This window comes from Diadema setosum, chromosome 15 (genome assembly GCF_964275005.1).
Source record: "Diadema setosum chromosome 15, eeDiaSeto1, whole genome shotgun sequence".
Taxonomy (NCBI): domain Eukaryota; kingdom Metazoa; phylum Echinodermata; class Echinoidea; order Diadematoida; family Diadematidae; genus Diadema; species Diadema setosum.
In genome coordinates, this window is record NC_092699.1 from 37,520,950 (window position 1) to 37,535,670 (window position 14,721).

Below are 14,721 nucleotides of genomic sequence, written 5' to 3' on the forward strand. Positions count from 1 at the left end.
GCCACGTTGTCAAAAGTGTGTGTGTGGGGGGGGGGGGGGGCACTTGCGGGTTTCATGAGCTAACAATAAAAAAAGGGGGGGGGGTCTTCAACTCATCTTTCTCTCATTCCACTTCCGGGTTACTTCAGTTTACAAACAAACAAACAAAAACAAAAATCTTCAGCGCATTACCTTGCTCTAAGCTTAAGGATTCATTCTATTTTTTTTCCCCCTTTTTTCTACTGCCACTTCCGGGGTTTAAAAAAAAAAAAAAACAAAAAAACACCGTGGGGGGGGGGGGGGGCAAAGTGGTGACACCCTATGTTTTCCTATGTAAGGGTGCAAAAAAGTTGGGGGGGGGGGGCGAGCCCCCTGGCTCCCCGGTTCCACCGGCCATATGCTGAGCATTTTGTACGGAGCGTGTAACTGTTGAACCCATTGTCCTGAATCACAAAGTCCCATTTTGTCGTATGTCAGTCGTCATTTTTGTACAACAGTAGCCCGGGGTCTGTCAACAATATCAGTCTGGCGCCATCTGACGACCAACAGCTAGGTTTGGCCACTCATATTTTACACAGAGCTCAGTGAATTGTAGTTTGTATCCATTGTTGCGAAATACCAGGGGAAACATAACGATCCAAACTCGCTAGTAAAGGCGAAGGCTAAAAACTTCCGCGTATAGAAGGCGCGTTTCTCATTAATTTGAGGTGGCATTGTACAAACAGCTCAAAATGTTGATAATAATCACTAATATCATACACCTCCAAGGAATAGTAATCCTGACATCAAGACATCCTTCATCAAGGCATCCTTCGTTCATTGTTGTTATGTGGTACATAGGGCTATGTTCAGATTGTAGCTGTTACGAGGTCGCGTCAGATTTTGAAGTGAGCTATAAGATTAAGTATAATATATGATTTTGTTGAAAATCTTTTGAGATCTTACATAATGAAAATAATAATCTGTCGGTCAGCCTCATTGGTCCTGAAAGAGTGAGGATTGAAACACGGATAAATCATTTTACTTGCCAAGTCTCAGACAGAAGTTAACTAAACATCTGCGAAAATAATTATATGATCGAAATCAACCCAAATTCAAAACCATCTGATATCAACTCATCTCCAGTTTTACTATGATGTCATTATCATCAGCGTTTAAAACTGGTAAACGTGGTCATGTGATCACATTTTATGGGGGAAGTATTTCTCGTTCAGTTCTACGCATCAAGGCTAGGAAAACTGCAGGCAGAGTACGAACAAGGAAGACCAATGAATTAGCCGGATAAGGTTTCTGGGCGAACAGACATGGTGCCTCGGATTAAACTATGCCGACGATACAAATAAGAGTCAAACACATTGTGGCAGAAAAGGATAGTTGAAGTATCTTCGCCCTCAACGTCTTGCTAGGATCATTACACCATGAGTGGTATACGGTGAAATGAAAACACCGGGTACAGTTTTGTTGGCTAATTACTTTATGAAAGAATCCCATTAAAAGTGTGTGAACCGTTCTCCAACCTTGAAGACCATTGAAAAGTTATATTGTCATGATCATGTATACCGCAAGTGACATACATATATAGGTATTGTCACGTGATGCGACACGATTTTTGATGTGCCTTTCAATTAACATTTATTTATTCATTATTTATTCAGTTTTGTTTTATCTATTTTACCCTGCAGGGTTGGCCTGTTCATATCCAAAGGCGCCCTGCAGTAGTACAGAACAGTGCCCCGGATTGAAGTATGTGTCGTGCCTAGATAAAGAAAAGAAAAGAAAAGAGATGAAATGAAATGAAATGAAATGAAATGAAATGAAATGAAATGAAATGAAATGAAATGGCATGACATGACATGACATGACATGACATGACATGACATGAAATGAAATATGAAAATGCATAATATGGTTAAATATAATATATGTGCCGGTAAACCACAAATATCTAGAGTGGATTCCGATAATGATAATGATAATAGGTACACGTAGATATGTGGATATACATAGCACTGTTACAAATCAATCAATTCACTAAAAATGACTTTACATCTTCTTCTTGTTTTGTTCAATCCATAAAGGGATAAACATGTTTGAACATTTACAGGGAGTGCATCGAACAAGATGGCTCCAATGTATGCAAGAGAATGTCTTTTATATTCTGCCATTGGGCAGGGAAGTTGAAGGGGGCACTTCCAAAAAAAAAAAAAAAAAAAAAAACCTATCCTATCATTTTTTTCTATCATCGTTTATATATTGATTATTCTAGATAAGTCAGTAACAAGGAAGTTTGAGATATTAATCTTTGTTCAAAATCATCCTTTTATATCTATTCTGGAGTTTTTGTTTCTTATTTTTCACAGCATCCCCAAGATGTACTACAGTACTCGATATAAGAAAAAATCATATAGCAAAATGCATAATTCTTAATTAATTTGAATGACATTTAATGTTTAATCCTCTTAAATACAACCTATTGCCTTAGAGATTTTACAAACAATGGAAGAAACATGTTCACACCACGTCAAACCGGAGTGAAGCATAATAGCACCCAAATATCCCATATTCTTTATCTTTTCTCAGTGTGAGTACTGAATTTTGTTAACAAAACATCATTCCCAAAATATTTCTTATTACCAAATGCCATGACTTTTTGTTGGTGTAAATGCCTAATATTCATTTCTAACCATTTGCATAATCATTATATTTGAATTAGAATTATCATAATGTCATATTGCAATGATAGTATGTGTATGTGTGTGCGTGTACGTTTGCCAGATTGCAACTCTTTCCCTTAACCTTGTCCTTTTTGTTTTATTTTGTTTCGGGGTTTTTTTTTTTTGTCTTTGTTGTGTTGTGGGGTTTTTTTTTTTGCGTTGCACACACTAAGGAGGTCAAGTTTGTGATGACAAAATGAGTCAAGAAAATGTTACAGCTTCTGATGAAATGCATAGTTTTCCCCATTAGGTGCTTCGTTCATTCGTTCATAGCAGGGTATTGTCATGATGAATTAGATTAAAACAATGTCATCGGGCGCGGCGGTACGTTTTTTAAACACGTGAGGGGCCGACTTTATGGGAACAGGGACGTCGATTCGTTATCAGGATAGGAGGGGGACATTTTGCTGCCACTTCCCTCCTAAAATCGCATGACAAGCAAAAAGAAAGACAAAATAGGGGAGGGGGCTCCACAGTTTTGGCTGCCACATCTCTTATGCCAATATCGCCTGACTCGAAAAAGAAAGAAAGAAAGAAAGAAAGAAAAAGAAAGAATGAATGAAAAAAAAAAGAAAGAAAGTAAGAAAGAAAGACAGAAAACTAAGGTGCTATTATTTTATGCGAAAAAAAGTGTGTGTGTTGTGGGGGGGGGGGGGGTGGAGGGGTTGCCCCTCCCTCCTGTTGCACCGGCCCTGCTCATTTGTATTGGATCTTAACTAGTTACGTGAAATATTGGTTTAAATGTACATGTAACTCCTTCGCGAAATTCACTGGTTTTGTATGACACACACAAACACTTTTTTTTTTTATAATATTCTTTCTTTATTTTTGTTTCATTCAATATCAAATCCATATCAACAATAAAATTAATATGTCCACCAACAAAAAAAAAAGCAGCTGTATTCTTCTTTCTTGTGCTACTAAATCATTTTTTCAAACATACAGTACGATACATTTGGGTCTTTTTACCAAATCATACCCTGTTTTTATAAGAAAACTGACATGAAATTCTGCATAATTCTCAGAAAAAGCTATTTTGATCAGCCTAATCAAGCCAATCCAAATGTGCCTTATCACTCACACATCCAATAAGAAATTTGTGTTTTTCTCTCTCTTTTTTTTTCTTTATCTGATATACATAAATATATCAGATAAAGTATAACTCTTAAAAGGGAAAAAAATAAATTCTTGATCAACTTGATCAGATTGCTCAATATCCACTTCATTACATAGATTCTCTTACACTCTCTTGAGAATACAGCATTTCCTGAAACGTATCATTTCCTGAAACGTAAACACACACACACACACACACACACAAAGAAACCATCCGTATCCACTGTATCCCACGTGATTTCGATGTTGACGTATTTGACGAGACATGACTTTTTTTTTCTCAGAATTAGACCTGTAACTTCCAAGAATGGCCCGATGAATTATTCATCAGTCAATGGTTCATTTATTGACTTTAAAGCCATTGTTTACCATTTGTAGCAAAAAAATAAACAGTATAGTGCCTCAAGATAGTTCTTGAATCTTAGTTACAGATAGAAACAAACAATGTAAAAATGTTAAAGGGATGATACAGTATTGGTGGAGATGAGAATTGGGCTTTTAACTTTTTGCAAGATACCAAGAAAACACTTATGATATAGTAAAGAGCATACCATTTTAAGAGGAATTCAAAGTTTATTAGATGAAAATCGGGTTTGGAATGACTGAAACATCCCAAAACAGAGTAAAACAAAGCGATCGTATAAGTGCGGGTCCCACACTTTATTAGAATCGCTCTTTTTTTTTCCTTTTTTTTTGGATATCTCAGCCATTTCAAAACCAATTTTCATCAAATAAACGTTGAATTCCTCATAGAATTACATGCTCTTTCATATTTCATAAAAAGGTTTCTCATTATCTCACCAAAAATGTTAGAAACCTGAAATTAGGTCTCAACCAAAACTATACGATCCCTTTAATCAGTATCTAATCAATGTTAAGTTTTGTTAAATATACAAAATGTTAACAATGGTTTTATAAAAAATCGTTTCTAGAATAAACAGTCTACAGTTATGGTTAAATGAGAGAATTAGTGATAACCTCTTATATTTGTGGCTTTATTGCAAAGTTTTTAAATTGTATAGCATGTTATACAACTGAACTATACATATGCATCAAACTCGAACATTTATTTTTTTTTTCAATCACTGCTCCCAAAGGTAAACAGTGGTTTCAAGAAAGATTTCGCAAAAGCCCCAAAAACTTCTCTCATAGATACTTTGTTGCTCCATATCTTAGATGAATCCTATAGGCCCTATTAAACTGATATTTCTTCACTTTTTTTCGGTTTCTATATTTACCATTACCACAAAGTCTTACATAACTCTTATATATATATATATATATATATATATATATATATATATATATACATGTATATAATATTATATATGTAAGTATATGCATATATGATATTTTCAAATCCACTGAAAGTGAAAACATGTTTATAATGCAGAATGATGGAATAAAGCTCATATCCGTTGATTTTAGTGGGGGTATAAAAAGAAGTCTTTCCTATTATGTTTTGTATGAGTTACCTGCAAACGATGAAAGCATGTATCAATACAGAGGCCATATCACTGATTGAGAAATAGCGATTCATGTTTCAAATGAACAAGTGCCAAAGGTGAATGGGCGCCACGATTTAACTCTGACGTCATTAGCATGCAAAATTGCATCTCACACTGATATGATTGCCCCACACAGTAACATAAGCCAGCAGGTGAAAGGTATACACTCGCGCGTGTGATCATAATAATCTATTCATCCATTCATTTCACCTTTACACCCGTGCTTGCAGCTCTCAGTACTGGTACTATGCAACCACCACCACTGCACGAAGAGAACGGGAAGACGTCTAGTACGGTATCTCCATCACAATTTCTAGCCATGAGTCTTGTGGATAAATTCGCCTTGAAGGTACGTAAGCGGAGCAGGATAAAACCTGATTTTGCAATTTGTGTTCATGTTCCAAAGGTAGCTGATCGAGACAACCCCAATGTGTTTACCTTGAAACGCTCTAGCGTAATTTTCTGATCGATATTTACACAGTGCTAGCGCATATTGCATTGGCTCACATGATGAGTGGCTGGGTCCGGTCACGAGTGCAGCTGGTATACACACACTCACTCACTGAGTGTACAGCAGCCCGGGATTGTGGCGTCGTGATTCCAGCGATGTGTATGCCTATACCACCTGGTACTCTGGTGGTGATAGGAATATTAGTAGTATTACTATACATGGCGGCTATCCATGTAATATAAGCTTTCCCAACTATAATCAGAGACATTTTAGACTTTATGTGACACATTATAGCTGATTGTGATAGTAAAACTAAATCGTGAGTTACCAGCAGAATATTAAGAGCTAACTAAATATTTACATACAGTACAGTACAGTGTAAATATATGACAGTACAGTAAAGCATCACAGCTACAGTCCATGAACAGTCATAATAAAGCATTTATAGTGATCAAGGATGCAATAAAATGGTATCTGGTAGCTCAATGTCAACAGTCATTGACATTGGCAAGTAGTTTATTGCTCGGTTAAACAAATCAGGCACAAAATTTATATTTCATTGTCATACTATAGGTGATAGGATTGTGTTAAATTTGATAAATAGTATTGACTGAGTAATTTTAACCTGGCCTTGCAGATAAATAATGTCAAGACTATAAATGACATTTATTTTAAGGATAGCTATGGGATCGATATATTCCAGCATTTTCTAAACATTTTGTCATGTAACTGAAATTTAATTTGGTACTATACAAACTCAGAGATACATTTGTATGCCTTTTGAGGAATCATTTTGTGGGTAAGTGATCCATCAACCATACCCAAAACATATCCTATCTCATTACCCACTGTATAGGAAGGGTTTCCGGTTTGGTGAGGAAAATACTCTAAAACCTCCACTCACATTCATTTTAAAGGCAAAACACTGAGTTAATGAAACAAAACAAAAGTGGCATTCAGTTGGATCTCGAGAAAACGAAAGGTTGGCCAGGAATTATTGACTCTCTACTTGATGCTTGCAAATGAACAGTCAGTCTGATTATGTTAGTCCCACATACTTGCATCTTTGTTGTCACATTAAGTTCTCTGTTGCTTTAAATGGAAGAGTCATATATGTCCATGACAAGTGTAATAAAAAAAAAAATGAAATTTTCATCTGAATCACATTTTAGTCTCCAAAAGTTTGTTTTTTGTTGTTGTTTTTTTTTGCTACCATATGATATGTTTTGACAAATTTAAGCCATTTTGGAAGAAGTATTGGTCAGTACTGAGTGCAATGGGGAAAAGTACAACAGTGACGTGTGGTTTCAAAGTATAGGCCTACAGATGACTCAATGTTTGGCCTCATTTTCAGGATACTCACATAATTGTGGCAAAGGTCATAATTCCAATGCTGTCTCATCTAATTGGTTGTGACTGCATTTTACAGTAAGCCACATACTTAGTTATAGTGATATACAAGCTGTATCATTGCATGCTTAGCCAGTCTCAGGAGAGATGAGGGATGGCTTCTATGTTCTCCAAATAATAATAATAATAATAATAATAATAACAATAATAATAATAATAATAATAATAATAATAATAATAATAATAATAATAATAATAATAATAATAATAATAATGAAGTATATTTATAATGCGCCGTATCTATCATTTCTGATGCTGTCCGCGCATGAGAGCCTGTATATTCAACACATGTATAGAAAAAGGAAGATGATAGATTTTAACAAACCCCACCTCACTCTGAGATAACTGTTCTCTGCTTGATAGCACATGTTTTCGTCAAAAGATTGTGGTTAGATCATAATGTCCTCTATTGGTAGGGCCCTCGGGTAGAGCAGTGGCAATACTGAAGAGGCTACCCTGGATAAATATAAAGACATCATTATGTTATCACAAGAACATATCAACCTCTTTGTGGGAGCACTTCTTTTGTGTGCCTTGTTTACTGAGAATTATAGAGGGACTTTGAGATGTGATGAAGTTTAACATCAAATTGGTCTTTTGGGGTCTCAGTGACTCTGTGATTTGCTTATAAATGTACAAGATAGCTATTAGTGTCACAAAATACTGCAGAAACTGTGTATCTTGGCCCCATTATACACCTGTTCAGAAAGTTGCCAGGGATAAGCAGATTAAATATTTCATGGTATTATAAGAATTTCTGTAGCAGCCTAGTGATAAGGGCTCTTTAACCCGTTGAGGACGGACTAATTTTGCTACAACACGCATTTCTCATAGACACCTGCCCGAGTATACTCGGGACTCGTCCTCAACGGGTTAAGGTTGCAGGGATGGTACAGTTTTGGTTGAGATGGGGCTTCAGATGTCCAATTCCAACATGTTAAATGGTGATTTTGACATAATGAGAAACCTCATATGAAATTTGGAAGAGCATAAATTTCTAAGAGAAATTCAAAGTTTATTTGATGAAAATTGATTTTGAAATGGCTGAGATATCCAAAACAAAGGGACCCTTATAAAAGGTGGTGCCCACCATTTATGAGGATCAATCATTTGTTTTACTTTGTTTTTGGATATATCAGCCATTTCAAAATTCATCAAATAAACTTCGGATTTCTGTTAGAATTGCATGCTCTTTGATAACATTTCATAAATCATTTTTTTTTTTAGTATCTTGCAAAAGTTAAAGCCTGAATCCTCACCTCAACCAATATGATACCATCTTTCCCCTGCCCCTCCTCCCTCCTCCCCCCCCCCCCCAACACACACACACACACACACACCCACACCCAATGAATCCTCTTAAAGGGCTTGGTTTGGTGAGCAGGAAAATTTTCTCATAAAAGTGTGACCCCCTTATAACTTTTGAATGGATTGTCCAATTTTCCTGACACTTACACTTAAATGTGTTCTAGTGATGTTGCTGTGCATTCACTCAATCCACACATATATCTAAGATGAATGTATTCTTTGATTCTTGCACCTACACACAGTCACACAATTACAGCATACATGATACACACACATTTAAACATGCTGTTCATGTGCACACACACACATTTAAAATGTTGTTCATGTACACACACTCTCTCTCTCTCTCTCCCTCTCTCTCTCTCATATGATGTACAAATGTATAATGTGCTTTAAATACATACACTCACATCCATTCATGAGTACATGCTCAAGCTACGTTTGTTTTGATTCACAACTGTGGTATCAAACTGATCAGCTGCTAAAATAAACTGACCAATCAGTGATATCATGTCATTTTTGGCAAGATTTCTTCATCTACCTGATCTCCAGGCTAATCCCCACATTGGGAGTGTCATACAGTAAGGTGTATCCGTGGGAATGTGCTTAATCTATGCCACAATCTGAAAGGGAAAAGTGAGTCGAAGGGATCAGCCCAATAGAGACAACACAACATAAGTCTGTGACTAAGATGGGTTTCAGACTTGCTGCAAATTTTGTTTGTATGTGTTTAGTAATACATTTTGAGCTAACTGAAGACAAGCTGTTAACATGTTTCTTCCAAATACATTTTTTTTTTTGCAAATCAAATTCGATAAATCATAGTCAAGAGATGTTTTCCACTTGTACACTACTCAGTTTTTGAAAAACATATATTTTTAACGACATTACCATACTAATACATAATTTGAAAAGATGAAGTATAGCTTTATTTGTGTTCACTGCTACCATGGTAAATGCATTGTACACATATTTTATGCAGAAAATCTTTCAAGTTTGAAAATTTGCCAATTCAGAAATTTATACTCCCCTGCTTGATAGGGACCCAATGAGAAGGGCTTTCTTGAAGCCACAGAAGATAGCATTACTGGACTCTGACAAATTCCAGAAATGGTTCTGAGCTAATGATCAGTGGTATCTCTTTCACTCAATTAAACAGAATCTGGGTATGACTCACCACAGTATTTGTAAGCAGTGGGACTGAGGCAATGACCAAGAGTTCCAGACAGCTGTCAACTGACACAACCCCCCTTTTACCCCTTCTCAGTTCCTCCCCAACACTTCTGAATGCAAGTGATCCGTGGCTAAGCACGTTTAATTCCTGCTAAACAGTTCCAAAAAGTGTTCGCAAACTTATAGGCAGAGGGGGAAAATCCTGGCAGGGCTGGACTAAATTCTCCCATCGAAGCAGCTACACAGATTCTTTTTTTGGAAAAAAAAAACTGAACTTTCTGGCAAAGATTGAGTGTTATCTGCCAAAGGTAGCGAGTCAGTATGTACCGATACACCATCATGTACCAGCTGGAAAAAAAACGGGAGGAGCAAGAGCGGAGACGCAAGGAACGACAACTGTCGGTGATTAAAAGGATCAATAACCGCGAATTGTATCTGAGACGACGGAGACTGCACGTGTGGGTAAAGTGTGCCCGGCTTGTTCTGACTTAGTTTATTAGCTTGGTTTTGTTATTCAGGGGTAAACAGGATTGGGAGAGCAACATGAGTCCTCAGGCGAGAGTGTGGAATTGTGAAGCTAGCTGCCTGGATGTCATTGAAGTTTTGGAACCGGTGCTGGTTAAATATGCCTCTTACGTAAGATCCTGACTTTCCTTATGATTTGCTGATTTCTGAAGGGAGCAGCCTGACTTCTATTTTATGGTTTTTTGATGATGTTAAGACTGCAGGTTTTATTCAGAAGAGGGTTATGAGTTGATTTTTTATCATTAGCCAGGACAGAGTAAAGCAATTTGACTTTCATTGTTCTCTGTTGAATGGTTTCATTTGAAAAAGAACACAACTTCTGGTGGCTGTTTTCATAAACTGTTCAAAGTACAATTGTATACTGGCTGTGTTCATGGCACTTGAGGTCAATAATCCTTTGCACATGTTTTTGTCACAATATTGTACCCTTTACTGTAGATTGCAAGAAATATCGGTTTAATGATATACTTTCAAGAGTTCACTTGCCATTTTTATCAAAAGTGTACTTCATGAATTAGCTTTATGGATTCATGAAGTATTGCTTTTTTTTTCCATAGATATGAATTGATATACTTGTCAAAAAATGGTTCATAGAATTGTAAGTCTGACATAACTTGCTCTCACTGTTGTGTATCTTCTCTCACTTTATGTGCTTGGTATGATTTTACCATATGTGTAGCATTGAATTTTCTCAGTAGCAGTTCATTAGATCGTACATGGTTAGAACTTTGATGATGTCACATTATATGCAGTGGCTTGTTTTGACAGGACAAGGGTCTGAGTTGCCCCTTTAATACTTGTGTCAGGAACACACACACGGCTATGGTATGAAACCTTGAAAGCTAAAGGGACGTACACTTGTAACTTCCTGTTAAGCACTGGGAGGGAATACATGTACACATGTACTATAGTAAGGTCAAAGCTGTCTACAATTTACTTTCACTGCTATCTTACAAAACACTCTGACTTCTTTATAGTGAGGAGTTATAGGCATTTATAGTAGATTAATATTATACATTATTTCTAGATATATATATTCTAGATTATTCATCATTATTGTGTAGCAACCAAAATTTGACCTTGGCCAGCTTTATCTGGCAATTCATGTTTAAAGTTACAACTAAAAATGTTTAAAAAAAAAATGTTTTTCAGTGTTTTGAATATTGCTTTGTTGAGAACCATATGCCCTCTGTTTGTACTAGTTGTACACCGCACCTAAAAATAATGTGCATGAACTTTTGCAGTTAAACTATTTAGACTATTTTTGATTGATGGATCAACTACAAATGTAGTCATTATAGACCAACAGTTGCTCTGCACGGACATGATCTGTGATAAGGCATTTGTGTTCATTTCAATCATTGCACTATAACCTTTGCTAAATTTCTATTGGAAACGGAACTATTTACAGTGTAATTGACTATTTGATCAGTGTAAATAGAACTCTTCTTACACAGTTAGAGTGTAATCATTTTCTAAAATTGATTTAAACTTCACTTTTTTTTTCAAGTTCTTGTTTGTCTAGTGCACTTTTAGAATTCAAAATCATATTAAAGGATATCAGGTCCAAGTACACACACACACACAAATGTTGAGTCCTGCTTCTATTTCAAATATCTGAGATTAGGAAAAACAACAAAGCAGAACAAAAATAAGAAGTATTTAAAAAGTATTTAAGACCAAGATTAAAACTTGCCAGTGTTGAGAAATGCAGAAGTACTTCTAGAAGAAAAGTTTAACATCCTCCTTACTATGTAGTGTTTCGTAAGCATAACGTTTTTAGTCATCTCTAGAACTTGTGTAATTTCAAGAACTTTTCATGGGCATTCACTCCTGAGTTCATGTTTTGAGTTTGCAACTAGGAATGGGCAAAAGTTTGAAAACAGAAGTCCTTACCTTTTGGTTGAAGAATGCCTTTTGACATTAGTCAATGCTAGAAACATTTCCAGTGCTGCATAATCTGTAAGACCTAAAAGGCCCCTCGGTAAATGAATGAAGTGCTTGCTGGTCATAACTTTCCCAAGTTTCCTGCGTAGTTTTACTGGTCACAGGCGACAAGCAGAGTGGTGTGATAATTAGATTAGATTGGCAACTTTGTCTTTGGCAGATTCACTAGTTTGGTAGGAAGCCGAGGGCTTTTAATGGGAAGAAAGGCATAGCGGAGGAATGTATGTGTTCTATTTTTAGGATGCTTCCGACATGTACACATAATGACCGCTCAATATACAGCCTGTAGCCTGTTCACTAATTTCTATTGCAGTTTCGACTTGTCAGCTTCTTTTAGTTTTCATGCTTGGCTGTAGGCAAATTTTCACCCAAAATAAAAAGAAAATGTTTCTGCCATTCAGCCTGAACTTCAGTTTATTGTCAGTATATATACATGTACATGTAAGTCAACCAACAATGCTGTATATTCCTGCAGCTGTATCTAACATTTTATACAGTTTTTCTTTTGTAGATACTGTGTCGTCATTAAGCTTTCCTAGAATGTATTGCAAACAATAACCTTTACTTGCTTAGAGCTACATGCATCATCAGAAATATCATTTGTGCCCAATACCTCATCTCTGGTAGTTTAATTCTTGCTCAGTACAAAATGTAGTAAATGTATATTATTAATGATGTCATATATCTCTACACTATGTCAAGTGAAAGTGAAATTTAAAAGATTTGTTGTAATGATAGAATGCACTTGGAATGAGGATTTGGAATAGATGAACTTTCTTAGGGGAATATTTTTGCGCTCATGAAAAAATAATAATAATAATGATGGACACTACAGTACATGAGGTCAGTTCCCCAAAGTATGTACACATATTATGTGTAATATTAGAATCAGTTTATCAGGTGCATTCACATACAACATATGCAATTGTCATATGTTTATTTCTTGTTAAAGAATCTACTGCTTGTATTGAGGGGCCCCCAGCTATAGTGTGTATATGTTGGGAATCATTGGTTAATATCATACTAACCAGAATCAGTCTGTAGTGTAAATTAAAAAAGTGGGCTCTAACTCACAAAGTAGGTATGAACAGCTGGCCTGGTATTTAAAGGTTGTCCATCTGTTACTTGTCATCATCAATGACAGATGAATACTCTTTTCAGGTCTGTTTTTAAATATGTTGTTGTTAGGAGCTGTTTGAATGAAATGTGGAATTGACTTACATTGTAGGACTGTTCTCTAAATCAACTCATGAGAAACATTTTGAATGGTATAAAAGAAAATGAACCCATGTTGTATGAAGTCCACCAGGTTTCACAATATATTACAGCGTTAATTTGTTAAAAATTGAGAATGGTTGCTTTAAGCCACATTATATTAGGTCCAGCAAATATCACAATATGAATAATGAACCTTTTTGGATTGATGAACCTTGTTTCATTTTTGTATTCTTGTGAATGTTCAAAATAGCAAACCTGTTATCATTTTCGGAATCACGAACCTTCAGAATGATGTGACAGTTTTTTTGGATTAACAAACATGTAGGTAAAAAGACTTTGTGTGTTTTAGAATAATGAACCATCAGAGTAACAAACCTAATTCCATTTTCAGATCAACAAACTTGGAATATGGAATATCACCCTTCATACAGTACATAGACTGCAGGCAAGATTGTGATGTCGGGAGGGTTTTGCATTTTGTGATAGCATATTAATTACATAAATATTCTCTTCTTCTTGGAACTTGATTATTCTCATTCAACTCTGGTGTAAAAAGAAGAAATCTTTCTGATGTCTAAGACCGAGCTTTGCCCCTACAGCAGAAAGTGTACATAATATCATGTGAATTTGATGACTTTGTCAGACATTGAGAGAAATGCATAATTTATTTGATTCATCAAAATCACTGCTCATAATTTCAGGGGACTCTGATGGGCAGGTTGTCCCAGTTTCCTATGGTTATTTGATCCAACCATAACATCTCGATACCTTGCTGGTCCCATTTTAAATTTGCGTTTGCTCTGTCTTTCTTCCCTCGTGACTTTTTCCAAAGACTCATTTATTCACTCTTACCGGCGAGAAATGGAGCTCTGTAAATGATCAAGTATTTCTACATCCTAAAGCCAAGAGTTTCTTCTTTTCAGGTTTGTTAGGGTCCAAAAGAGAAATCTAACTCTAGTGGACACTTCAGTGGCTTTAAAGGCATAATTCACCATTTGCAGATGAAGCAAAAACCCAGCCACTGATATCACTGAAATTCAGTTGAATTATATGCTTATCACGCAGCTTTTGGCAATGAAGCCTCTACATTTGGGTAATCAAAAAATACCTGGATATCACTGCATTGGCCTGCAGCCAAGAATGAAAGAAACATAAAGAAAGACTGACCTACTTAACATTCTTTGAACGTGCCTCATAACATCCCAATACCACTAGGAGCATTAGAAATTAATGAGTAGTACATGTGTATGGTACCTCTCGAATCTTGGGTTTCAGCATTGTGTCAGGTAATTAGTCTATGTTTGCTCTTTTTTCGTTAGGAAAATGTTTGGTGTTTTCATCTAAATCTGATTTCCTGAGAGGACTGAGATTA

The 14,721-nt window shown here is 36.0% G+C and overlaps 1 protein-coding gene across 1 annotated transcript in view; it reads left to right on the plus strand.

The window, feature by feature from the left end:
• The first annotated feature begins 5,564 nt into the window (after positions 1-5,564).
• The window catches only part of LOC140239032 (type-1 angiotensin II receptor-associated protein-like), a 32,261-nt gene continuing 23,104 nt past the window's right edge, over positions 5,565-14,721 (plus strand). The window contains exon 1 of the mRNA XM_072318929.1: positions 5,565-5,666. Coding sequence (XP_072175030.1) covers positions 5,565-5,666 — 102 coding nt within the window. The remainder of the gene's footprint in view (positions 5,667-14,721) is intronic.